This window comes from Herpailurus yagouaroundi, unplaced genomic scaffold, assembly GCF_014898765.1.
Source record: "Herpailurus yagouaroundi ecotype Mexico unplaced genomic scaffold, PumYag 185, whole genome shotgun sequence".
NCBI lineage: Eukaryota > Metazoa > Chordata > Mammalia > Carnivora > Felidae > Herpailurus > Herpailurus yagouaroundi.
This window is the reverse complement of record NW_024412416.1, coordinates 18,559,062-18,586,806: the sequence shown is the minus strand read 5'-3', so window position 1 is coordinate 18,586,806 and position 27,745 is coordinate 18,559,062. Positions and strand designations below refer to the sequence as shown.

At 46.4% G+C, this 27,745-nt stretch overlaps 1 protein-coding gene across 1 annotated transcript in view; it reads left to right on the top strand.

Annotated features, from left to right (window-relative positions):
• Nucleotides 1-27,745, top strand: part of ADAMTS17 (ADAM metallopeptidase with thrombospondin type 1 motif 17) — a 345,055-nt gene that overhangs the window by 198,148 nt on the left and 119,162 nt on the right. The window contains exons 12-14 of the mRNA XM_040493411.1: nt 5,559-5,660; nt 6,707-6,852; nt 21,840-22,006. Of these exons, the coding sequence (XP_040349345.1) occupies nt 5,559-5,660; nt 6,707-6,852; nt 21,840-22,006 (415 nt within the window). The remainder of the gene's footprint in view (nt 1-5,558; nt 5,661-6,706; nt 6,853-21,839; nt 22,007-27,745) is intronic.

The window sequence follows — 27,745 nt, the reverse complement described above, 5'->3', positions numbered from 1 at the left end:
TGTTTGTGTCTTCCGCCAGCTGTCATTCATGTTTCCATGTTTCATTTTAAGTTTATTTTTATTGACTACCACCATGGAATTGTGAGAGGCTGAATGGTGATTTGCTTTCCTTCAGAGAGAATTTATATTTGTCTCAACCAAAGCCGGGGATGTCACCAATCCTTCCAGATTCCAGACTTACTCTCCCAGCTGTAGTATCAAGATCATTGCTGGCCCTCAAGGGAATGCACCTCTTCTATGTGCTTACCCCCAGATTGGACTATGTTGTATGTATGTACAGATATAGCTATGTGTGTATTTTGTGTTTGCTTTCTTGAATAGTTCCTTCTGGTGAGCGCAGCAATAAGGATGATATTTTATTACAATACCTCACTGCTTTTGTAATGGATGAGCAGCCCTGCCTCCCACAGACTATTTGGTCTGACATTTGCTGGAAACAAAAGGTGCCTTAGGCCAACTTCTATCTATTTTACTGTATCCTAATTCCTCGAGCATGATAAAATAGATGAATTTCTACCTTCAGACCCCTTCTTTCCATTCCCTCTACCCCCCAATTTAATTATTTTCTTAGTGGTTAACATTTTACCTTTAAAAGCTCTTATACCTCAGTTACTATATTTATCTGTTATGTTTTGTTACTCCCCCAGCCAAAAACGATAAAGAAATTGATGTATATGGACAATCTCATAAAACCTTCTTTTCTAGCCTGTTCTTATACCTATATTATTTCTGCCTCATCTTAGCTTATAGCCTCTGCGTTCTGTTGTCTAACTTCAGTCCCCACGTTTCAGTCAATGTCTTTGATCCATGTTCACTTCTAATCCTTGGGTTTTCCCCTCATTTCTCTGCTCGCTGAATTTCATCCTCTAGTATTGTCTCCCAAAAAAGATCCAGCTCTTTATAGGTTTGAAAATAATTTTCCGTTACCTAAATATTTGGGCAACACTTCAGTTGCTAGAAGTTGCTTGGGTTACATTTTCTTTCCTTGTGTCTTTCTGAGCATTGTTCCATTGCCTTCCAGCATTGAGGGCTGCCGTGGAGAAATCTGCATGTAGCCTGATACCTTTTCCCATTATCAGTGACTTGGTCTTTTTGCCTGGCTGCCTAAAATATTTTTTGCTTTATCTCTGAAATCCAGTAACTTTTATCAGGACATGCCTCCGTGTTCATGATTCTTCGCCATTTTCCCTGGAACAAGGCTTTGCTTTTCAATCTGAGACTGAGGTATTCTTTCATTTCAGGATAGGGTCTTGAATTTATATACATTTTTTAATGTTTATTTATTTTTTGAGAGAGAGAGAGACAGCATGAGCAAGGGAGGGGCAGAGAGAGACGGAGACAAAGAAGCCCAAGCAGGCTCCACACTGTTAGCACAGAGCCCTACACGGGGCTTGAACTCACAAACCGCGAGATCATGACCTAAGCCGAAGTCAGATTCTTAACCAACTGAGCCACCCAGGCACCCCTTGAATTTATATTCAAATACCTTTTCTGTTACATTACTTTGGTTCTCTCCTTTAGGAGAGACCAGCCAGCTGTGATGGTTAATATTTTATCTCATTTGACCTGACCATCATTTCCCTGAGTTCTTATGTATTTTCCTTTTGCAAGTGCAAAAAGTGAAAAACCAGGGGTGCCTGCATGGCTCGGTCAGTTGAGCATCAAACTCTGGATTTCAGCTCAGGTCATGATTTCACAGTTCATGGGTTTGAACCCTGTGTCAGGCTCTGTGCTGACAGTGTGGAGCCTACTTGGAATCCTCTCTCCCTCTCCCTCTGCCCCTCCCCTACTTGCTCTCTCTCTTTCAAAATAAATAAATAAACTTAAAAAACAAGAAACAAAACCAAAAACATGCAATTACTTTGTTCTTAAAAAATAATAATGCACATGTGCTTGCACATTTTTAGCCATTTTATGATCATTTTATCCAGTGAGTGAATATTCTTCACATGCTTTCTCCTTCCTGTAACTTCTCCCTTTTTGTACTAATTAGTACAGATCCTGTGATGATTCTTCCTATGTATTGTTCACCTCTGAGTTATTCCTGGACCAGCTATAGATAGGATGTTCATTTTGGAGAGTGTCAGGGCTATTTCCAGGCTAGCAGGCATTCTCCTTATGAGACCAGTGTGTGTGTCCTGACCTAAAGAGACAAGCAGTTGCAAGACTATCCACCATGCAGTCTTTCTCCTGCTCTGAGGAATGGCTCCCCCCACACGTGGTCTATCCTTGTACTTTCCTTGTGAAGCCCTGATTTTCCCGCTTCTACCTTGTGATAGGTTGGTCCAGAGAATCTTCCCTTATCAGAGCATGCATTTCTCTCTTGTCTTCTCTCTTTCAGTAAGTGGTTTTACCATAAATAGTATACTAAGCATGCATAAAAAATGCACAGGTCATACATTTAGAGCTTGATTCTTTTTTAGAAAGTGAACACACGTGTGGATCCACTACATAGGTCAAGAACCAGGATATGAACCTTGATAAATGAACTCCCCAGTCTGGTGCTTCTGACCAACTCAGGCCCTTGACCTCCACAAACATGTGCCTGTTCTTTGGGAAGAAGGAAAAAAATAGAGAAAGCCCTGCCCTACCTGCCTTCCACAGCTGTCCTCAGGATGACAGATGTTAGAGGACTTTGTCCTACAGATGGCAGAGCACTAGGTTATTTGGAAAGCATGACATGAATACCAGCTATCTCACAGGCACCACAGTGACAAGCATTAATGCAGTCCATACCATTTGTCCTGTACTCACAAGGAATCACAGAAGGGTGATTGCTTAGCTTGGGCACACACGGCAGTGCTGGTGGCTGAGCTGGGATCAGAGGCTGCAGCTCTAAAGTTGCCTTTTCCGCTCAACTCCCTTGTCTTTGTTTTTAAACTAAACACAGAAAGGTATCCAGTATCCTGACTCACAGAAAACGATAATTTTATCTTATTTGTTTTTAAACCTCATAAAAATGGGATACATACATTTCTGTCCGATGCATACGTCAGAGTGGAATTGCTGAGTGTTAGAATGTGCATGTCTTCAGTGTTAGTAAGTACTGCCAAAGAGTTTTCCAGAGTTGTTGAACCAAGTTAGAAGCTCAGCATCAGTTTTAGAGCATTCATATCATACCACATCCTTGCCAACACTTTGTATCCTCTGTCTCTGTCATTCTAGCCATTCTGGTGCATGTGTAGAGGTACCAAGTGGTAGTGGCTGATGAAATTAAGCACCTGCTCATATGTTTATTGGCCATCCTTATGTTTTGTTTTGTTTTTTAAGTGATCTCTACACCCAACGTAGGGCTCAAATTCACAACCCCAACATCAAGAGTCACACGCTCCACCAATTGAGCCAGCTAGTCACCCCATCCTTAAGTTTAAATGCCCTTGTTTGTAAAGTGTCTGTTCAAGTTTTTTGCCCATTTTTCTACTGGGCTATTTTCTTAATTGTCTGTGGGAGCTTTCGTGTTTTTACAGATATTCTTGATACAAATCCTTTGTTGGCTCCATGCATTATAAGTATCTCCCTTTTATTGCAAATATCCTCTTTCACTTTCTTACGGTTGTCTCTTGATACACAGAAGTTCTTCATTTTAACATAATATAATTCATTTCTTTTGGCCTTTATGGTTACTACTTTTTGTGTTCTTGAAAGTCTTTGCCAGACTCATCTCCTTTTCTTTGATGGCTAGGAAAGTTTTATGGGAATGCATGGTCTATAAAGCGCATAACAAACCGTTCACACCGCCTTCCTCCTCTCCCTCTTGATGGGACAGGTGTGTCTCCTAATCCCAAGCACTCCTACCCATAAATTACCTGCCAGGTCAGCCTTGTTCTCATGAACACATGTCCATGCGCTGACACCACACTCTCGAAGAGCTCTGAGGTCAAGGTGCATGGAATCAAACATTTAATGAGGTGCAGTCTGTCTTTATGGGACCAGCTGGGGTTGTGCTCAGAGTTCTCATCTTTTTACCATTCCGCTGAGAATTGAACAATAATGGGAACACAGGGGTTTTCCTGAACCCACGGGCACACTATTCCCCTTGAATCATCAATTTCTTTAAGGGCACAGAGTGGCTTTGACACACTTGAAAAAATGAGCAAGAGCTTGTGCTCTGTGAGCTCTTTGTCAAAGCCCCTCCAGCCCTGTTTTCCTTCCCTGTTTCTCCTTTTGTCTCTTCAGCTTCTAAATATTTTTTGACTTGAGACAGCACAGTGCACACTATTCTATGCAGATGTTTGAGATTACTTGGAACAGCAGAACTCTACATGAAGCACAGCACACCCTTTGTGAGCCCCACTGTGACTATCCTGAGCAAGGACCCTTGACCCTCACCCTGCCCAAAATGTACCCGCAGGTGCCCTCGCCACGCCCGGGAGGGTGATATCTCCCTACTTCGGCTCAGGCCTTTTCCCCGTGTGCTTGGGCTTGGCATCCCAGAAGTGCTGTGTCTTTAAAAGAGCCTTCTGTACATCTGTTCTCAATTTTCAGACCACGAGGCGAGGATTTGGGTGCAAGTAGTTTATCTGGGAAGTGATCCCAGGAAGCACCGTGAGGGGGCAGGGAAGGGAGAGGGGGGTGGCAAGTCCAAAGTACACTGATGGACAGGCGACTCCATGGACAATGGGACCATCCCACTGGGACCCTCAGAGAGAAGTGTGGCGCTGGCCTCAGAGCCATCGCACCCAAGGAGATGGGGTGTCCAGCTTCCATCCCCATGACCGAGGGTTGCTCCGTGGTCAGGGGATGGCCTCCAGCAGAGAGACTGGGGAAGCAGCAGCCGGTGAATGTGCTGTCTTCTCCGAGTCCTGCAAGGGAGACTGAAGCAGCCAGGGAGGACACTGGCCATGTATCCAGCTATTTTCATAAATAGTCCCATCTTGAGCACTCTGTCTACATGCAGGTTTCCTATTAATACAAATGGGAGTCTGTTTTTAAATGCCTATTCTTAAGTAGAATTATTTCAATTATTTGTGCAGTTAAGAAATTCTTTAGGTGAAACACTGTAAGAAATTAGGCATAATGCAGCTGAGCTAGAAAGCAGGTGACCACAGGAAGAATGGAAAGCCTTCTTTAACCCCTTGGGGTCTCAATTCTGGGCCTGCACAGTGGCCCTCCAGCCTCAGCTCTGAAGCTGCCTTTTCCAGCAAGCCCTCCTTGGTGAGGTTAGGATGGAGAGATTCCTTTCCTATGCACTCGGTCTGACCCATGGGTGTCTGCCTCATACCTTCCTACATTAAATGGAAAGTATGTGTTTGTTACTGGCTCTCAGCCTGCGCCCTGCATGGGACAACTCCTAGGCCCTCAATAGCTAATGCAGGAATTGCTGAACTGAATCCCCATGAGACAAGCATGGGAAATAAAGGCACAGAATTTTGTTGAGTTAAAATGAACCAGTTGAATGATGCACATATTTTTTTTTTCTTCACATCCAGACTCATGACCCTCCTTCCCTTCATGTTTCAAATTATCAATCCAAACCAGTCATCAAGCCCCACCTTCCGCCCCCAGTAGTGACTTGTGTGTGGTGCTCTAGGCAGTTACCTTCCTTCCCTTGTCAGCAGCATCTGATGTGCGCTGGACTGTGGTGCCTGGTGGAAGGAGATACGTCCTGCAAGACCAAGCTGGACCCTCCCCTGGACGGCACTGAGTGTGGGGCAGACAAGGTAACCCCCGCCTCCCACTGCCCTCCCCCAGCCCCCGTCTCCTGAGCATTGGGTGTCTCTCCTGAAGGGCAGTGGTCTGTGCTTTACTCAGGAGTACCTGAAGCACCCTCTGGGCTGCCCCAGAAATGCCCATGGAGCCCACTCCGGGAAAAGAGGGGCACCCACATCACCTCTCCTTTTTCTGCTGATAAGATACAAGAACCACTTGCTATTTTTGTTCAATCGACTCTTTTTGTCATACAAGTGAATTTACTTAAAACTTGCACGTCAATAAACCATATGTAGAAAAACAGGATCGCTTGCCATACACAAAGGGCTATCATAAAATAAATTCTATGAGAACTGTGTTGCTCACTTCTAGCTCAAGTTTAAGAGAGCAAGCCTGTAGGTCTGATCTTCATTAACCGGAGAGATTGGTGTTGGAGAGGAGAGGTGTTCAGGGCCAGCAGCCGCAGAGTTCTCTTAGTCTTCCTGCAAGGAATGAATGAGATGCCATGGTTGGGAACCACTAAATCACCTGTCCTGCCCTGGATGTGCCACACACGTTGGGAAATTTCCATTTTAGAGGATTGGCTTTCCCTTATCCTCAGAGCCAAGGTTCACCCATGTGGAACTTACGGTGTCATCTCCGAAGCACCAAACCCAACTTTGAAGTTCAAAACCACAAAGCCAGGAGTCTCAGCCTTCCAGAGAGATGCACTCCCCGTCAGGAAAGTTGGCAGAAACTCAGGTCTCTCCGTAAGCCATGTGAACTAATCCTTTTTCTGAGAACTTAGAAAACTCCAACGGAGCACACATCACGTGGGATTTTAGGGCACTCTGCAAATGCCACAGGTGTACAGGTGTCAGGTTGAGTGAGGAAGGAAGGTCGTTAGAGCTAAGAGGCATGCATGCCCCAAAATGGTCTGCTCGTACGTGAATTACAGAAGGCAATTTGGGACGGCAAGGTGCTTTTTCACGTGGTGGGAATCGCAAGTTACCGGGTGAGTGAGCAGGTTTGATCCTTGGGCACTGAGGGCCCCTGGGGCCCCCCTGCTGTGTTTCAGTGGTGCCGTGCAGGGGAGTGCGTGAGCAAGACACCCATCCCGGAGCACGTGGACGGAGACTGGAGCCCCTGGGGCGCGTGGAGCATGTGCAGCCGGACGTGTGGGACGGGAGCCCGCTTCCGGCAGAGGAAATGTGACAACCCCCCGTAAGTTCCCCTTGAGCAGGCATTCTCCAGGGTGCCTTGATCGGGGTTTCCCAGCAGCAGCTCTTCCTGCCTTAGGCAAAGGAGGGTCTGTCTCCTGCGAGAATTTGAGCGGAAGTAAGACCAAGTCCCTCCAAGGGCCACGGACGCAGGGTGTTGAGTGTGTCATAGGCCACCTCAACTTCAACAGAGCTCTTTCTGTGAGCACAGATACCCTGAGTCCCATGGCTCCTTACTCCTCACGTGGGCCTTGCTAGAAAGCTTTCCTGAGACAGCTGCGTGACACACTCCCCTGGCCTGCAGCTTCCTTAGGGGACCTTCCGGGGAGGCCTGTGGACCTTCGAAAGAGAGGCTCACCTTTCAATTGGCTCTTAGCTGATCTGGGAGCTGCCTGGCTGTTGATGAGTCACAAAGCACCTGGGGGTTCAGCTGTCCTGTACATGCAGATACTTTTCATGGGTCCTTTTAGAACGATTTGAGAGAAAATTGTTTTTTGGGTTGTTTTGTTTTGTTCTTGTTTTTTATCTTATAAGCTTCCTTTTATTGACCTAGAAGACACGATGACCCCTCTTGTTCTTGGCACATTTGCTCCAGAAAGCTCAGGGGTAGATGTTGTGCTTAATTATAAAAATTCCTTGCCCACAGGTGTTTCTCGTCTCCTCTGAAATTTCCCATTTTTAGTATTTCTTAAAAGAGTCTGTTTCATGTCCTGTGTGCCATCAGCTTCATCACATTCACTTCAAAAAGAGCAAGTTATAAATTATCAGTGAAAAAGAAATGCTTTATATCCATAATTAAGTCATGGTGATGAATAATTAGCAAATCCCTCCTGTGTTTAAAAATCATGAAGCCCAGGCTGTATCCCAGACCAATTAATTCACAAATTCTGGAGATGGGACCCAGGAACTGGATGTTTTAAATCTCTCCAGGTGAACCCAATGGCCAGCCAAGGTCAAGAACTTCCCAATTAAAGGAAAACATGCACACAGTTTAGTCAACGTCAAGAACACTGTTTTTCCCCCAGTAGTGCTATAAGAATTGGCATCACATACTGTGTCTTGTTAAAACTTTTCCTTCCGGTATTTAGCAGAGTGGCTGAAAAATAATAGGTGTGTCTTTAATCTTTTAGGAATGACTTCTTAATTAAAAGCATAGAGGCTATACTGGGATCCTCCAGAGAAACAGAATCAATGAATATATGTATGAATCTCGATGAGAACTTGGCTCATATAATTATGGAGGCTGAGGGGGTCCCACGATCTGCCATCTGCAAGCTGGAGACCCAGGAAAGCTGGTGATGTCATCCAGTCAGGTCTGAAGGCCTGAGACCCAAAGGAGCTGATGGTGAAATCCCAGGGGAGGGCAAGAGAAGATGAGAAGAGAGGTCCTAGTGGGGGTAGGGGGCGCAGGGTGCGTGTGTGAATTCCTTCTTCTTCTGCCTTTTGTTCTATTCAGACCTTTAGGGATTGGACGATGCCCATTAGGGAGGGCCATCTACGTTACTGCATCCACAGGCCCTCATGCCAGCCTCATCCAGAAACCCTCACAGACATACCCAGAAATAACCTTTCATCTGCACATCCTGTGGCCAGTCACATCAACACATAAAAGTAACCATCACAGATGTGTAGAAGGTTAGAAAGCCTGTTTTGCTAAATGGTGAGAAATTAATAGAGGTTTCCATTTATTCATGGCTCTGTGAGGAAGTTAAAATAGTTCCATCTCTGGCCCTGAGAAGAGAGCTCTGGATTTGGAATCAGGATGCGGAGATTTAGGCCTGGCTTAATTGTTGGTCGTGTGTCCTCAAGGAAGCCCCTTCTTCCCTCTGGATATCAGTTTTGCCATTAGAGGGAGCTGGCACGGTATGGTGGGAAGAGCTGGACTTCAAAGTGAAACAGAGAAGGCTTCAAGTCCCAGGGCCACTCCCTATAGCAGGTGATGGCTATTACCTGTGTCTCTGTCTGAAGTTGGAATAATTCATGGGCATACATATAACATACATGGTCTGTCTTTAGTATATGGTCCTTCTCTATATTAGCACTAATGTAAGATTGGGGATGGGATGAGACTGTGTGCCCTGCCCCCTAACTCACAGCACTGTTTGAGGCTCAGAGGAGGGTGATTTACACGGAAAGGCTTTGTTGTAAGACTTATAGCTGCCATGGATGCTTCATGTTTGCATCTGGAGCTCCTGTACTCTAGCTGAGGATTGGTCTCCTTTGGCACAGCATTCCACACGAGATGTCACCCAGGAAATGTCACAGTAGGGGCCTATCAGAACCTTTAAATGCCCAGAAGGACCCTGTGCCCAGAGACGGTTGACAATTGGATTGTATTCAGGTAAGGACAACCCTTACAAGAATAAGATGTCATCGATGCTGAGCAGATGCATTGGGCACAACTTTTAAGGGCCCTGACTTTGTTTTCTTGGCATGATGTTGGCTAAGGCATCCCCCATGCCTTGGCTCTACCCACTGTTCTCATCCCAGCTGCTTTCTTCCCACCCACTCCTAAAGAACCCCTAGTTCAGAAAGCCAAGTTAACGTGCTTCCCTGGCCTGGCCTGCTGTGGGATTTCATGGGCTGGGTCCTCACGCTATCCCTCCACACCCAGTGGCCTCAAGAGAGAGGCTGTTTCAGAAATCCCAAAGTTGTAAAAATCTTCCATTCCTCTTCTTTATCAGGTGCCCTTCCTCCCCACCCAGTGGTGGTCATGGACTTTATCTCTCCTTGCCCCTCTTCCTGTGTTTTATCATTGAGGAATGGGGGGGATTTGTCAGGCTACCACCAACAGGCCACGGAGGGGTATGCAGGTCTTAGCACATCAGATGGCTATGGGCACTGACACATCCCTGAGAGGGAAGTCTTTATGTCTGATCTCTGTCATCCAACAACATCCTGTGGGGCAGGCAATGGTAGAAGGACCAGAAAGAGAATATTGGTGTTCTCAGGTCTCCTGGCTCCTGTGCCCCTTCGCAATGACACCTTTCCAACATGGTGCCTTCACACACCTTGACAAGGCTCTGACTCTGGACTAAGGACTCAGCTAGTTATAGGCTTATAGTGACAAGCAAAAACAGATTAAAAAGTCCTCGCCGACTTCTCTTGGTCTTCTCCTGGACCTGACCCTTCCCAAACTGATCTCTCCTCCCAGCCCACTTCCCCACTCAGTTCATAGCACCACCCTCTGTGACATTGCCACAGTCCAAAGCCCCTGAGTCTGTGAGTGGTCCTCTTGTCCCCTCTCTTCCTCCTCCGTGTCCTCTCAGGGGAAGAATGGCAAATACAGTGAGCCCACACCGTGTGCCACATTCCCTCCTATGCATTTACAGAAAGTGAATCATGTAAAAATGCTGCCCTATGAGGATAGGTATTCTTTTTGGCCCCACTGATTAGAAATTGAGTGGTAGAAAGGTTAGGTAACTTGCCCGTGGTCACACAGCTGGTTTAGAACCTAGCAACGAGGCTCCATTGTTCTTTCAGACCTTTTGCACTGGCCTCCCTGCTTCCCACATGCTCCTTGTCCCCCAGATTCATTTCCCACACAGAGCCAGAGAGATCTACTTAAGCATAAATCCAGTTATATTTCTTCCTGCTTCAGCCCTGTCAATCATTTCTCTCTGCACTTAGAATAAAATCCATACTCTTGACCATGGCCTCTGTATTCATTTCCTGGGGCTGCTGTAATAACTGACCACAACTTGGTGTCTTAAACAGAAATTTATCCTCCTCTCCCCATTCTAGAAACCAGAAGTCTGAAATCAAGGTATTGGCAGGATTGATTCCTTCTTGAAATTGAAGAATTCATCCCACCCATGCCTCTCCCTGACCTTCTGGTGGCTTCCGGTGCCCTTTGGCATTCTTTGCCCCTGTAGACTTGCCTCTGGTCTCTGCCTCTGTCTTCACATGGTCTTCTTGGTATGTCTTCTCCTCTCCTAAGGACCCCTGTAGTTGGATTTAGGGCCTACCCTAATTCAGGATGACCTCATCTCATGATTAAGAGATCCTTTTGTTTTGTTTTGTTTTGTTTTGTTTTCAATGTTTATTTATTTTGAGAGGGAGACACAGAATCCTAAGCAGGCTCCAGGCTCCAAGCTGTCAGCACAGAGCCCGATGTGGGGCTTGAACTCATGAACCAGATCATGACCTGAGCCAAAGTCGGATGCCCAACTGACTGAGCCACCCAGGCACCCCAAGAGATCCTTAATTACATCAACCAAGACCCTTTTTCCAATTAAGGTCACATTCGAAGGTTCTGAGTAGGATTATCTTGGAGGGGAAGGGGCCACCATTCAACTCACTGCAGCTTCCTTTCTGTCCTCAGATACAGCACTTCAGGCTCCAAACACTTGTCAGTATTCCTTTCCCTCTCCCCAGCTTGCCTGTGTCTCTCCTTGGGTCTCTAACTAAATGTCCTCTCAGGCCTCCTTCCTGAGCACCTTGCACCAGACTGGGTGCCTGCTTTACCCTCTCTCTCAGCACCCTCTTTCTACTTTACAGGTATGATAACAATTTGTAATTACTCTTTTGTACTTGCTCGCTTGTTTTCACTCTGTCCTCCCCCTGCTGTCCTCTGGGCTCCATGAAGGCCACACCTGTCTGGGCACCATTCTCCTTTCTGTGCTTATAGCAGAATGGTCTTCATTGATCTGCGCTTCCTACCTCATCACTTGGATGCATGCTGGCTGAGAAAAAGCAGTCTCTGCTTTTCTACTGCCCCAGAAGACACACTTCATACTGTTCTCCCCCCCACCAAACACAAAGGTTATTGTAAATTATTATGCCAAGAAGGTAGATCACCAGCTAGCCCCCCCTTTCTTGTACTGTCTCACCTCACTGAGGCCTAGATGCCGTGAACAGCCATGAGTGGTGTTCAGGTTCCCCTACACATGAGGGTCACCTTCTCACACACCTGCCCAACCCTGACGAAGTTGTAGGCCACAACTAAGGAGGCTCAGGGCCCTCTCAAGAACAAAGTCCAAAATGTAGCCCAGCCTTGTTTACTCCATGTGACAGAAACACTATGTCTTTGCATTTGTAATATTTATGCCTTGGTAGCCTGTCCAACCTTTCGTAATAACAGCATAGATCTGTTTTCCGTTCTGGAAAGCAACAACAGGCTCTTTCCCCCAGGTAGTTTCTATAAGGTTCCTTCCCTTTCAGGGAACCACCCCAGGTGAATGGGAAGAGAAGTGCCCAGTCCTTGGGTGGGTGGTTTAGCAGCAGCCCCAGGTGTTTCCGGGGGAGATGCAGACAGCGTTTTACGAAGTCCAGGCAACAGTTGTTAACCTGCTTTGCAGAGAAACCTGACGTGGTGTTTGTTACAAAGCACAGCTGATTGAGGACCTGGAGCCAATCTCTGACCAAAACAATGTCCTCTGCCTGGCTCACTCCTTAAATCACCAGGCTCGCTGCCTTGAGATTTCCCAAGGATGTCCGAATCACACTGCTATGAACATCTCGGACTTGGAACGCTCCCACCAACCTCTCCCTACCCAACTCCCCCCACCCCCCCCACCTCACTTTGTATTCCTGGCTCCTTCCCCGTCTTCTGCAGCTGGTTTATTCACTGTCCAAAAATACTGGCAAGAGAGTCCGCTCCCCCACCCCACCTTTTTCTCTCTCTAGCCTTGGTCTTTACAGCTCTTGGAATTCGTATTTCTTGCCAGCTGACATCAAGGCCTTGGGGACCATCCGTGTTTTTAATCCAGCTTCCTGGGCTCGCCCCTTCCTGCCATAATTTTGTGTCACTGTGGGTGGTAGTTTCTGCCAAAAGACTGCAAGGCAGAAAGTTCATCTCCAATTTGAATTCTGGTACCCCATCAGGAGGCTTGTGTTTCAGGGAGAGGGCTGGAGAAGTACGGTCAGGAGAAAGGGTTCAGATGGTCTTGTGTGAGAAGCCCGCTCTGTCAGAGAAGGACCAGAAGGTGAGTGGAGCATAGATACGGAATGCGCTGGGGTTAGCACACAGCATCACCCCATGAGCATCCAGAAGGAGAGCAGTCAGCCTCCTAAGACCAAGCAGGAAGCCTTGGGGTGGGATGTGAAGCTATATGCCTATACTTGCTTTTTGCTTCCAAAGCAAAGCCCCCATGTGTCTACTTTCAAAATGCCAGTGACCTGGTGTTCCCACGGATGGATTTTTAAAAATCTCAGTCTTCTACACTTGAGCCTAAGTTACATGTGTTACTTGGATACCTCGAAGGGGAGGCCTTAAACCTGGGATGTCTGCTGCCCTGAAAGGGCGTTAGCAGCCCCACCCTACCCCTGACACCTGGAGCTGCTGTCCGTTAAGCAGTCTGTGCCTCCAGATGGTGAGCAAGTCTGAACCACTTTTGTGACTTTATCTTATAATCTATCTTCATTGAGTAGAACAGAGCAAAAAACATGTGTCACTCAGTTGGAGTGTCTCTCTTCCTCTTTTCCTGATTCTATGTGTTTATCCACCCCTGAGGGAAAGTACTTTGGGTTCCTGTTCATCTCAGTGACCCCTTGTCTTGTCCCTGCTCTGCCCTGGGGTCTGCCCAAGGCACTTCAGACCCCGTCCTAACAAGCCACAGTCCTGCCCTGCAGGAGCTCACCTGTCTCTCCACACTTTCAGTCTCTCACCAAAGCCTCTCTACCTTATTGTTTGTCCTTATTTTTAAATTTTTTTTTCAACGTTTATTTTTGGGACAGAGAGAGACAGAGCATGAACGGGGGAGGGGCAGAGAGAGAGGGAGACACAGAATCGGAAACAGGCTCCAGGCTCTGAGCCATCAGCCCAGAGCCTGACGCCGGGCTCGAACTCACGGACCGCGAGATCATGACCTGGCTGAAGTCGGACGCTTAACCGACTGTGCCACCCAGGCGCCCCTTATTTTTAAACATCCGTATCAAGGGGGGGCACCTGGGTGGCTCAGTCGGTTGAGCGTCTGACTTCGGCTCAGGTCGTGATCTCACAGTTGTGAGTTCGAGCCCCACGTCAGGCTCTGTGCTGACAGCTCAGAACCTAGAGCCTGCTTCAGATTCTGTGTCTCCATCTCTGCCCCTCCCCTGCTCATGCCTCTGTCTCTCTCTCTCTTTCTCTCAAAAGTAAATAAACATTAAAAAAAAATCTTTATCAAGGTATAACATAGAGAAATGGGCACCTGTTCTAGAGCATGCTTCCTGCTGCAGTACTGCCCATCTAGTCAAGTGTGTGTGTTGGGCAGGTGTATGTTCACAACGGGTAGGAGTCATTGCCTCCTAATGTGCGTGTATGTGACCGAAGGAGGGTGTGGTTTTGCAGAGCAACCCTACCATATCCACTGCCGTGAGCCACAGTGGGCTTCCACTTGCTCTCAGCGTCGCCAGTGCCCCATATCGTCAGTCTTTTCCACGTTGGCCTTTCTGGTGGGTGTAGAGTGGTATCTCCCTGGGGTTTTCATTGGCATTTCCTTTCCAAGTAATGAGGCTGAGCATTGTTTGTGTCTGTGTTTGCCATTTGGATATCTTTTCTTATGATGTGCCCATTCAAGTCATTTCATTTTATATCTGATCTTCTACTTTATTCATGTTTATAAAGTCCCAACAGAGGGGCGCCTGGGTGGCTCAGTTGGTTAAATGTCCAACTCTTGGTTTCAGCTCAGGTCACAATCTCACAGTTTCATGAGTTTGATCCCCGCATCGTGCCCTGCACTGACAGGGTGGAGCTTAGTTGGGATTCTCTCTCTCTCTCTCTCTCTCTCTCTCTCTCTCTCTCTCTGCCCCTCCCCCCACTCACGCCATCTCTGTCTCTCCCAAAATAAATAAATAAACTTAAAAAAACCAACAGAGTACAAGTAGAAATTGAGGATTGATGTGAGAGAAGCCTCTTGAAAAGTCCATCACATCCCAGCTAACTATACTCGTAGGTCAGGCTGGCTTCAGCCTCACAACAGCTGATGGGCAGCCCCCTTGCCAGCCTGCTCCGGCTGCATCCAGAACCTCTTGGGAATCACACCTCTTATCTCCACCTCTTACCCACTGAGCTTTGTTCTAACATATTAGATCTTTGATTTCCTCATCTGAAGGATGCAGGCAGAAACCCCTTCAGATGTCTTGCATAGATTTATCAAGGTAATGGTTCTAAAGAACAGGTAACAGGTAAGCCCTCTGGCCATATTAGTCTATAATTGCAGTGTATGTTAAAGTGCCTCTTTATATATAAGCTCTTCACCTGTGTCCTCAGCTGACCACACCTCACCTCAAGATGAGATTTCAAATTACTGTGTCATATCCCCATCTATTTCCGTGAGTCCTTGTGGGGCTATGGAGCCTGGCAGGCTTGTCTGTGCCTTGCAGCCCTCTTAGGAAAGGCTGAGGGAAGGACATAGGCCTACTTTTAGCCCTCAAAAAGGAACAGTTCTTTTCTACCAGAATTCTGTTATTTCACCTGTCCCTCATTTTAGCCATGTCAAGCTTGGTTTCTGTTGTTTTGGTTTTCCTAGGTGTCTTTTTATTTTATCCATGCTGTGTAGCCAAGAGAATCTTACCAGAGTGAATGAGAACCTCAGCCCTCTGCTCCTCAGACATGGGGAGGGTGATCTCTCCTGCCTGTGTCTGCCAACCCCAATACAGCATTCCCTAAAGCCCTTGTGTCCATACAAGTGAAGCTTGGCACACTCACATGACGTGGGTTCCTTGGTGAAGTTGGCCCCCTCCTTCCAAGTCCTCCCACCACAGAACTTCAGTTTGTGGACCACCCTGTCACACACACCCTTCCCACACATTGATTCTCCTCTCTCTTCCTATATGGAGGGTGTCTTTCTGTTGTCTCACACCAGTGTATACCTGGGAAGCCATCAGTGGTGTCGTGGTAGCTCTCAGATAACCCAGATTATAGACACAGTCATGAAGAAGGAAGGGGCTGGCCATGGATTGACATACTGGGATGATTTGGGTAAGAAATCATGCTACTCATGGATTGCTTCTCTCTTTTTCCTATGTTGTTCAAATAATGACCCAAAGGAAAACAAGAAAAATCAATGCTTTGAGTCATTTTCTTTTTGAGCAGGAAATTTTAATGTAAAAAAAAAAAAAACATTAGCTATAACAGGTGATTGGACAAATGGGAATTAACTGCTAAGAGATAAAGAGAACACCGGAAGAGCACTGAAAGAGCAAATATAAAAGTGGCCACTGTCATTGGATCTGAGGCAAAGTACCCAAAGAAGGAACAAATACAGATGAAGGTGCCCATCTCTCCCTCCCTCCCTCTCCCCCCCCCTCTCCCTCCCTCTCTTCCTCTGCCTCTCCCTTTCCTTCTCCCTCCCTTCCTCCCTCTCTCTCTTTCTTTCTCTCTCTCTCTCTCTCTCTGTCTCTCTCTCATACACACACACACACACACACACACACACACACGGGTGAGATTCCTTGGACTTTGTTGGAGTGGATGAAACTAAGGCTCATTGGATGAGGGAGAAGTTTGCAGAGATGGCGCACTGGTGGAACCCTCTGGAAAGTCACACTAAAGGGTGTTAGGGAAAGCTATCCAAGGGGAGAAACTACACCTGAAACCAGGCTGGGAATTTCCCCAAAGCATTGGTGTTCTTGGAAGGTGCCCTATGGGATGAATGCTGCCCTAGGGAAGTAGCCTGCATCACAGGCCACTGCAGGAGTCTGCTGAAAGGAGTTAATTACCAGAACCAGAGAGAAAAGTCTGTTCTTTCTCTAGCATCACTCTAGTGCTTACAAAGCTTAGCATCATGCCTGCTTGACTGGAGATCTTTAATTCCTTATATGGCCTTAAGTCACCATCTAGCATTTTCTCATTTGAACTGTGAAGGACTCTCTAGTATTTTGTGTAGAGCAGGTCTGGTAGTAAAAACAAACAAACAGGGGCACCTGGGTGGCTCAGTTGGTTGAGCGTCCGACTTTGGCTCAGGTCATGATCTCGAAGTCTGTGAGTTCGAGCCCCAGGTCGGGCTCTGTGCTGACAGCTTGGAGCCTGGAGCCTGCTTCAGATTCTGTGTCTCCCTCTCTCTCTGCTCCTCCCCTGCTCATGCTCTGTCTCTCTCTGTCAAAAATAAGATAAACATTAAAAAAATAAAAACAAACAAAAATGTCCTCAATTTTTACTTATCTGGAAATGTCTGAATTTCTCCATCATTTTTTTGAATGACAGTTTTGCTGGATATAGAATTCTTAGTTGATAGATTTTTTTTCTTTGAGAACTTTGAATGTATAAAGCCACTGCCTTCTCGTCTCCAAAGTTTCTAATGAGAAATAGGCTCATAATTTATTGAGATTGTCTTGTATGTGGTGTTTGTTGACTCTCTCTTGCTACTTTCAAGATTCTCTCTCTCTCTCTCTTTTTTTTTTTTTTTTTGACAGTTTGATTGAAAAATGTATCAGTGAATTTATCCTACTGGGATTTTGTTGAGCTTCTTGGATTTGTAGATTCATGCCTTTCTTCAAATATGGGAGGCTTTCAGCCATTATTTCTTCAAATAATCTCTGTTCCTCTCTCTTCGCCTTCTGAGACTCCCATAATGAGTATATTGGCTCTCTTAGTCATTTACCACAGATCCCCTCTGTTTATTTTTCTTCATTCTTTTTCTTTTCACTCCCAAGACACAATAATTCAGTTGCCCTACATTTAAATTTGATGATTCTGTCTTTTGCCTGCTTAAATCTGCTTTTGAACCACCTGGTGAATTTTTCATTTCTGTTATTATATTTTTCAACTCTGGAATTTAATTTTTTATCATTTCTATCTCTACTGATACTCTCATTTTCTCATACATCATTTTTATTTATATCTTCCTTCGGTATTTTGAGCATTTTTAAGACAGTTGTTTTAAGTCTTTGTCTAATAAGCCCAACATCTGAGTTTCCCCAGACCCAGTTTCTGCTTATATATTTTGTTCCTTTGATTGGACCATACTTTCCTTTCCCTTTGTATCCCTTGTGATTTTGTTGTTGTTGTTGTTGTTGTTGAAAACTGGACATTCGAATCTTATAATGTAGCCTTGATAATCAGCTTCCCCCCGTCCCATGATTTGCTGTTTCTTTGTTGTTAAAAAGTTTCTCTATGCTGGGGATCAACCCTAAGTGAAAGTATAAGGTCTTTCTCAAGCCTTTAATGAGACTTCATCTTTCCCTGAGCATACTTGGTGGCTTTCTAAATTTTCCCATATGTGCAGTTGCTTCTTAATGACTTAATCCTTAAATATCTGATTCCCAAAAGGGAGAAAAGAAGGGAAAAATGTATTGCTCATTGAAATTCCCTGGAAGTCACTCCAGCTCAGAGGAGTTGCAACAATGGTGGCCACCCTCTGTCCCCACATCTCAGAAATCAAAAGTAGCACTGAATAATCAGAACAGAACCCCAGTATTTGGAGAATAAGGTTCTCATTGTCCACCCTGGCTCCAGCCAGCCACATCAGGAATACAGGCACAGCTGCCTGCTGTGGGGCTGGAGTGTGGAGGACAGATAGCCACTACCACAATAAAGGCTGAAATTTATCTAAATTCACCACAGCTTACCAGCCAAACTTTTTCCAGTAGGTTGCACGCTTTCAAACAGACTCCAGAATTTCAAAATGGTCACTTCAAACAGTTTTTGCCAATACAATTATCATCAAAGTGGAGAAATGGATCCCTGGTGCTTCCTCCTCCACCATCTTCCTGACCTTGCTCTGTCTTTTGGTCATTTTTTAAAAATTTTCTTTTCTTTAATGTTTATTTTTAAGAGAGAGAGAGAGAGAGAGAGAGACAAAGCATGAGCAGGACAGGGGCAGAGAGAGGGAGACACAGAATCAGAAGCAGGCTCCAGGCTCTGAGCTGTCAGCACAGAGCCCGACATGGGGCTCAAACTCACTAACCACAAGATCATGACTGGGGCCAAGTTGGACGCTCAACCAACTGAGCCACGCAGGCGCCCCTATCTTTTGGTCATTTTAAGATAAATTTTGATAATATAGTTCAACTCAGTCTAACTACCGTTTGTTAACGGTTTGTTAACTTGCCTGTGCAAGTTTCTCTGCTAAAAGCTACAGAAAAGTAGGAGGAAGACAGAAATCTAGCTCACCATTTCACAAGGTTGATGATAAGCAGTATAGCAGAGAACCAAGCCGGTTCAGGACAGGCAGGCTCCAGGTAGAAAATAAAAAGAGGCTGCAGGGTGGAGGTGGCCTCAAGGATGGACAGAGAGTCGGGGTGGGGGGTGGAGAAGATGGGACAGTGAGCTAGATGGGTGGCTGAAAGGGGACTTGCCCGTGGGAGAAGGGACAGGGAGAAGAAACAAGATAAACAGAGTTCAGGAAGAAAGCACCCTGAGGCACATGAGGAATGCTTCCAGACCCACTTTCTCCTGGATCCAGGAGTTTTCTCATCCTGTCTAATCTCTCCACCAACCTGCTATTAACCATAAACTTAGTTGGTTTATGAGGGTCAGTCAGATGCAAACCTGGAAAAAACAATTGACACAGGTGGGTACAATGGAAGCTAAAATAAAGCTCAGTGACATCTCAGGAGTGTAATTACATGATGTGCACAGATCTCAGTTCACACCCTGAAGTGTGTAGGAAAACATAGCTTTCTTTATTTTTCTAGAAACCAATTTTTCATTTGCATTTGTGTTTTTGATTTTTTTTTAATTTGTGGTTTTGAACTCCATTCTAGTCCATGTTGGATTCTTAATCACTTCCGGAGTTTTTGCCCCATTTTCCCTGAGTCTGCAGCTAAGTTCAGTGATCCTTGTGTCGTCTGGTGTTTGTCCTCTAGGGCTGCCATGACCAACTGCTACTAACTGGGTGGCATAAACAACACAAGTTTTTTCGCTTCTAGTTCTGGAGGCCAGAATTGCCAGATCAAGGTCTTGGAAGGATTGGTTCCTTCAGAAGGCTGTGAAGGAGAATCTGTTCCTTGCACCTCTCCTAACTGTTTAGTGGCTTGCTGGTGATCTTTGTCGTTCCTTAGAGTATAGAAACATCACCCTGATTTCTGTCTTCATCTCTGCATGGTGCTCTCCCTCTGTGTTTCCATCTCCATATTTCCCCTTTTTATAACAAGACTAGTCATATTGGATTAGGAACTCACCCTGCTCTGGTATGATCTCATCTTGATTAACTACATCTGCAGTGGTCCTATTTTTAAATAAGGCCACATTCTGAGGCATTGGGGTTAGGACTTCATATGATTTTAGGATGGACACAATTCAACCCAGAACTTCTCACCATACAGCATCTGTAGCCTTACCCATCCCTTCTCTGATCCCAGCCATGGGAACTTGTCTATTACAAAGAAGATGTCCTCCTGCTGGTCCGCATGGCTTTTCCCCTCTCTGTGTCTTCCACAGTGTGCTTTGTGGCATAGGAACCCATTCATCTGTTCACACTTGGTATGCAGGCCCTAGGTTCTTGGAGAGGCTGTCTGAGACTCTCTCTATGCCATGCAATCATTTCTCTGAGATCCAGCTGCCTGCCTTGTGCTCTGGGAAGCAAAAAGAACAAAAGGTCCCTCTGTTCTCAGATCCTGTAAACCTCAGAGAGGTTCTGCTATTTCCTAACTTGGAGATCAGAACTCAGGGTCCCTCTCTAGATCCACCAGTATGTACCCTCTCACAAGGCTGTCACCATGCCCAGGTGAGAGAGATGTTGTCTGGTGTATATGAAATGGTCATAGGGGTATGAAAGAAGCCTTTCTTCCCATTCCAGACGTTTTCTCCAACACATTTATGCAGACAAAGAGCTGGAAAACAATGGCCCATGGACCAAATCTGGTTCATCACCTGGTTTTCTAAATAAGGTGTTATTGGCGCACAGTTATTCCCTTTTGTTTATGCATCATCTCCGGCTCCTTTTTTGCTACAGTGGCAGAGTTGAGTAGTTCCTACAGAAATATTCACCATCTGGCCCTTTGCCAAAAATGTTTGTAGAGCCCCTGGTGTAGACTTTTGTGACACAAAAGCCTGAGGACTTCTGCTGTGATAGATCTCCCCTCATGTGATCAGAGGGTGGCCTCCAGTTGTCTAAACACAAGGAATGGCAAAGGGAGGAAAAGAAATACTTAGTATGAAATGGTTAATGTGTCAAAAATATCTTGCCAACAGGTAAATGCAATTTGTGAGAATCCATTGAGCAAAACAATTGTGATTTGCATTCTTTTCTCTTGAATGCTCAATTTCAGTAAAAAGTACAGGGAGAAAATAGCGGTACTCCATCATGGTGACTTGGGTCTCGTGGAAATGAAAGGAGCCACTGAGGTTGCTCGGTTCAGAGCCTGATGGGGACACCCCAGGGCCTCATGGAAGCGGTGGGCAGAGCCACGTTTCAGCCACAGCTGGACCAGCATCCTGTTGTTCCTCCTCAGTGCCCCTCACATACATGGGCTAGGCCAGAGAACACAGCTGAGTCTCCGGGACTGCTTAGAACCCCAGTCTAAGCACAGAGCTGGGACCCATGCCGTGTCATTGATCACATTTGGTCTCACGCTTGCCCCAGCAAAGGTTGCAGAGCCCGGATCTGACCAGTCTCCACCCAAAGCCCATGAACAAGTTAATTAATCGTTCTGATTCTTTTTATTATAAAGGAAACGAGCTATTTACTCATACTTAGCGACCTCCAGAATGTATGCAGGAGCCATTTAAAGGCCTTTGTTTTATAGAAAAATAAAACAAACAAACAGACAAACAAAAAAACCCCACACACTAAAAATTCCCCTTTGGGTTTTCGGTATTACAGATGGCCAAGTTTTAGGTTCAGATGAAAGACACAATTTGTGGATCTTGCCGAACTTATACTCACTGTATTCTATTTCCAGAGGACCCTGATTTACAGTTCTTGGATGCATTTTTCTGATGGCTCACTTAAACATGCCGTCAGCACGGGGCTGGGATTGCCGAGATATGGTGTGTAAGAGCAGAGGGAGGGTGCTTTGGAAACTTTGCCTGGCCCCTCCCCCTCTTGGCAAGAGAGGCAAAATCCAAACGCCCCTGCTGTTTCCACAGCACTGTCTGGTTAACACGGACCTTTCTCTTCCTTCTAGCCCTGGGCCTGGAGGCACGCACTGCCTGGGCGCCAGTGTGGAGCACGCCGTCTGCGAGAACCTTCCCTGCCCCAAGGGCCTGCCCAGCTTCCGGGACCAGCAGTGCCAGACGCATGACCGGCTCAGCAGCAAGAAGAAGGGCCTGCTGACAGCAGTAGTGGTTGATGGTAAAGGCATATGGCACGTCCTTTCACAGTGCCCCCCCCTTCTCCAAGAATGTAAACACCTCCTGGGAAAACCCACAGGGCCCCCCCTTCCCAGCAATCCATCCAACAGGACGCTCCAGTCCTGCTACCCCAGGCAGCAGTGGGCCCGCTTCTCGAGCAGTGGGGTTGAACTTGGATGACCCAGCCCTGGGAGATTTCTTAAAAGCAGCTGTGAGGCGGGCAGCAGACCAGAATTGTCCTGCACCCCCATTTGCAGCGAGGCGGGTGTGCTGGCGGCCTGCCGCACGGTGCCATGTGCTGAGGGGCCCAGGGCCAGCTTTGAGGAGAGCAAGGCTCTGCAGGGACAGGATGGTGGGTCTCTGTGTCTGCTGTCTCTATTTCCAAGGTTGATGCTTTCTTGCATTTCTTTCTCGGTTCGTTTTGGGGTTGGCTTTTACTCTTTGCCTAGAGTGTTTGAAAAAAAAAAAAAAAAAGTTTGGAGGCCAGTTCACAACTCGCCGAAGACGATGATAGGCACAGGTCACATTTTCCTTCCAAGAGATTTCTCCCAACTCAAGGGAGGCTTCCCCGTGGGCCGCTGCAGGCATTTCCAGTGGCTGATAAACTTCTAGGTGGTATATCTTGTCTGTAGGATTTGTGATGTCTATTTATCATTGATAAAGACTGCCTTCCCCCCAACCTCCCCCTCACCCACCCACCCACCCACACAGCCTCCTGTGGCCATGGCCTAGTTCAGGGTTTTTTAGACTTTTGTCTCCTGGAGATAAGACTGTATTGTAATGATGACAATATGGTCCTATTTGTTGAGCACATCATATGCCAGGCACAGGTTAGCTCTGCATACATCATCTCAATTAATATGCATAATGAGCCATGCAGAGAGGAGAGGTTACGGGTCATGGGACCTATCTGAGTCCCTGCAGCTGATAAGAAGCAGGGAGGGACCCCAGTTCTGGAGGAGGTGACTCAGAAAATAACCAGCTATCATCTGGCTTCCCATACTCGAGTAAGAGAGCATGACTTCAGAAGTATCAAGTGAAGAGGCTTTAATAAGAACTGCAGTAACAGAGTCTCTAAGGCTTCTGTAGGAGAATGAAGTTCCTGTGCCAGGTCTTAGGTTTCTTCTTTGTGGTTTAAAGAACTTCTAAAATCTATATGCTGCAGTCTGTTCTTACAGGGTCAAGTGTACCTAGCTGTAGGAGTAGACCCAGGCATCACAGGGAGTAATGGCCTCAGACCTGTCGCTTTTAACCCAGCAACCTGACCCACGTGCTTTGAACTGAGTTGTAAAATAACATGAGATGCTCTAAATCATCGCAGATAATACCGACCCGCTCAGCTATGGGCTCATTTAAAAGCATCTGGGAGCTCCCCAGACCTTTTCCTTTTTAAAAAAGAACACCACCGTTTGGAGCTGTGTGATTGTAGGTATACCATCACCTAACCAAGACTTCAAGAGAAGAGCGGCCTCCATACCCTCAGCTGTTTCTGCAGACCAAGGAGAGAGGAGGCCGAGCAGACTCGCCCTCCCCAAAGGAACACATGCAGCTGGACGCAGGGGCTCGCCCAGGATCCTCACTTCTCTCTGCCCGGCCATTCCTCAGATGCAGGAAGACACAGGAGGCTTCCACATGTCACGAGCACATTCAAGCCCCTAATCTGGAGGGAGCAAGCCCCAAGCAGAAGCTGTTTCCAGCACTGCAGTGAGTTCTGATGCGGAGCAGACTTGTTTCCAAACCATCAGCCATCCCAGCCTGCTGGGTAAAGACTCCTTAGGCCCTCTGTCGTGTCCTCTGCTGCTTGTCAGGAGCAAAAAGAGGTCAGATCTAAGAAAGACTCACCCATTTCCACCCAGCTATGCACACAGAGTTGTTATTCTTTCCTTGGTCTGCTTCAGCCTTCAGTTCTCTTTTATTCGATGCAGAAATCCCACTTAAATGGCTGGTTTTCCACAGATTTCTCCAAGTCCAGATTAAGCTTCTATTTTACTTGTAACCACTTTTGGATCACTGAGCTCTTTAGTTCTCTTATCATCACAGTGGCTGAAACTGATGTCTGCCCTGGAACCCCCTCCAAAGAAGCTTCTCAGGGCAGCGATTTGGGGAAGCTTGCCGGATTCAGAATATGTTCTTGCCCACTCACTTTTCATGTCTCTCTACCAAAACCATCAATAATTATAGCCAGAGTGCTACTGCCTTTGATCTGGAAAGTGCTACCCTATTTGATAAGGACAGCTAGCGGGCAGTATGCATTTTGTCTTTGAAGGAGGGACCCCAAGTTCAGGGCTTTGCAAGGGTAGCTTGACACCTCCTCCTCCGGGGTGGAATTGTCATGACTTCTTGCATATTTGGTTTCATTTCCCTGTCAAATATAAACAGAAGCCAGCATTTGTGAAAGGAGCATTTAACAAGGATGAAAACAAAATAATAAATGGCCAATTCGGAGGGCAAGGGGGAGAATACAGATTATAAGTGCGTTCTTCTGAAAAATCAGCTTATAAAAGGCCCAATTCTAGCTCAGCCGTGATGGGAACGATTCCTGTGGTCGGGCTCTGGGCTCTCTCGAAGCCCATTATGACTGCCCTATTCATAGCATTGCTATCACTGCGGAATTCTTTGGCGAGTGACGCACAGTTCAAGAAAGGGGAAGCTATATTTTTTCTTTTTTCTCCTGCTGAAAAAAAAAAAAAAAAGAATTCTTGCAGAGGTAGATTTTCCAAGAGAGGGTTCAGGACCACAAATCCATACCACCTCCAAAAGAAGACAAAGGCTCTCCTTAGAAAATAGTTCTGGGTGGGAAAGCCTTTAGACAGAAACCCATTGAGATGCCCTGTTGCCAGACCCACCCCATTTCTGCTTTCCCCATGGAATCTCATTTAAGTAGAAACCTTCAGGAGTTCAGTCCTTCCCGCCCAAGCCAGCAGGCCACATGCCCACTGAAGTGTCGGAGGGCTTGGCGAAGGCCATGTCTGGACGTGGAGGTGCATTCCCAGCGCCTCCCCAGCATGGCAGAAGCCACTCTGGGTCTTAGCCTTCCAGGGGCTGGAGGGTATGATGGTTAAGGACTCTCTGACTGCAGTTCGGCCAAGCTGACTCCACTTGCTTAATGAAAAAGAGAAAGTTGTTGCAAAGATGAAGGGTGTCTCAGATCCCGAGGGCCCGGATGAGGGTCTGAGGCCAGGGCCTCTGAAAATATCTGAACCCCCTCTCCATGCCCACCACAACTAATGTGTTTGTGAGTTGTATCTTCCTGCCCCCCACCTTCAGACTGGCTTTCTCATGATTTGTCCACATGCAGGCTGATGGGTCACCCACAGCACCTTTCCTGATAAAGGACCTTTATCCTTTATCTGAGCGCTTTGGGGCCAGATATGGCCAAACATTTTTGGTGTTAGGTAACAACAGTATATCGACCGTATATTACTTAATACTCCCAGTGGAGCCCTGGGAAGCACCCCACAGTCCAGGGACGCATGTGATGTCTCTACCAAGTAATCCATGAACAATCTCTAATGAGGATACTGCACACTACCAACAGCCTCATGTCAGTCAAGCCCAGTTTGGCTGCCAAATGTGTTTGCCACAAATATAAGAACGTGCTTGCAGTTTCCAGAGCTTTTTGGAATTCTGGATTATGGATAAGGGGGTATAGACTTATTTCAGATCCATCAATCATGAACAGACACAGCTGTTCCATATCTGAATTTAGTGCTGATTTTTTCAAGAGGGAGACTCTGATTGGTCTACCTGTGGCTACACTTCGTCTAATCAATTGAGGCGTGGCTATGAGGTTGTGGTGGAGAAAAAGAACTGAGTGGCACAACTACAGTCAAGTGGCTGCTTCTGGTCCAATCAACTAAGGCTTAGCTTTGGAGTCATGGTGGGCAGCTTTGGGGATAGGGGACAAAGCAGACTCCTCAGCATGTACCCCCCACACACAAGATAGCCAGCCAGAGCTGGAGTGAGCACTTATGATGGCCTCAAAATTCAGTGGTGTCTCCACCTTAGTAAGACCTTGTAACCACTTGGCAGAGAGAACAGCAAGAGTGCCAGTAGCCACAAGTGTCCTTTTCATCATGAAGCACCAGGGGGAGTCCTCCAGGCATCCAATGAGCAGATATGATCAGGTGGCCCTCAAGCCCCTGAGCTCATCTCCCCTGCCCTGTGTGGTTTCTTCATCAAAATATGAGTCCTGGAGACAAGTGGGCCAGTGAGAGACCAGGATTTACAGCAGACAGTCCAGCCTCAATCAGAATTTCATCTTGGCACATATCAGCCAAGAGGGACACTCTAAGCTTCTTTCTTTGGAGTGTGTGGTTGTATAGCTTTTAAGATTTGACCTCCTTCTGTACTACTAAGAATGTAAGATACTGTGCTCAGAGAAAATCACAGCACCTTATTTATCTGGAGGTTAATTGCCCATCCAATGGGAATATTCAGGGAATTTTGAGGGGCTTCTCCTCAAGTTTTATAAAGATTATCCAGAGTCCCTTTGGGAGAGAGTACTACACCTTCCTAGAGGTGTGGGTTACCCTAAATTCTGAGCACAGACCTCAGAAAAGGAGATAGACAAATGGAGTTTCAGTCTGAGCAAAGGAAGGAAGTGTTATGTCTGAACGCTGTTCTGGAGTCTGAGTGCCCCCAGACTTCCCAAGCCAAGGAGGACAGTGTCTGCAGGTGCAAGAGTCCAGTGTGGATGGAGTTGAGTATACTTTCTTGCCTGGGGTCATTGCTGAAAATCCTCCATTTGAGGTCAACCCCCCTGCTTTGGAGAATCTCTACTTTCCTGTTTACACCAAAGGGCCCCCCAAAAGTCTTCACCCCTCGAAGTCTGGTCTTTCTAACTTGTCTCAAAAGACCCTCTACTTTTTTACCCAAATCCCATTTCCATTTCTGTTCAAGTCAGAGTATATTCAGAAGCCAGAAACATTCATGAAACTAGTGGTTTGTTTTCAGTAACACCATTTTGTCTCTTGGTTTTTTTGGCCCCCAGTGTCTGAAAGAAAACTAGGCTGGCACAAAGAGGCTAGGGTCTGGCCCTGCCAATCAAGGGACTCTGGGTAGCCTGTACCTTTCCTGAGCTTCACATGCTCATCTATAAGATGGAGCAATGACAGCACACACCTGAAGTGCACAGGTACTACTTAGCATGCTGCCTTGTACACGGAATATAATTAATGTTATTTATGATTTTATCAAAATCATCACCATTATTACTGCTATTGTACAAATCACTTCAAAGCTCAGTTATGCCAATTATTGAGGCAGTTTAAAGATAAAATACATAGTTTTAAGATTTCTTGGACCCAGGGGACCCTTCCTTCCTTACAATGTAACATTAGAGGAAGCCTACCTAGGATGTGAAGAAGATATACCCCTCAACTCAGACTGGGGGCTGTGGTGCTGCATTCTCCCAGTCATTCCCCAAGGTGCTCACAGGAAACCTCAAGGTCCCAAAGAGCACCTCAAAATTTCTGTCAGATGAGCCTCCCAGAACCTGATCTCAGTTTACATTTTAGTCTCCCATACCTCTTCCACTGGCTGCCTTCCTGGGTCATTCCACTTAAATGGAGGGACAACTGCCTCTAGCCTGCTAGCTGGGAAATGGGCCATTCTTTCCACTTAATGCCCTGTCCTCTGACAGCTCAGGTCTATTTCATGTGGCTTTTCACAGTCTGCCTCTTCTGGGATTTGCTGTGTACTTGTCCCTTAGACCACCAGGGCCTTGAAAAGCATACAC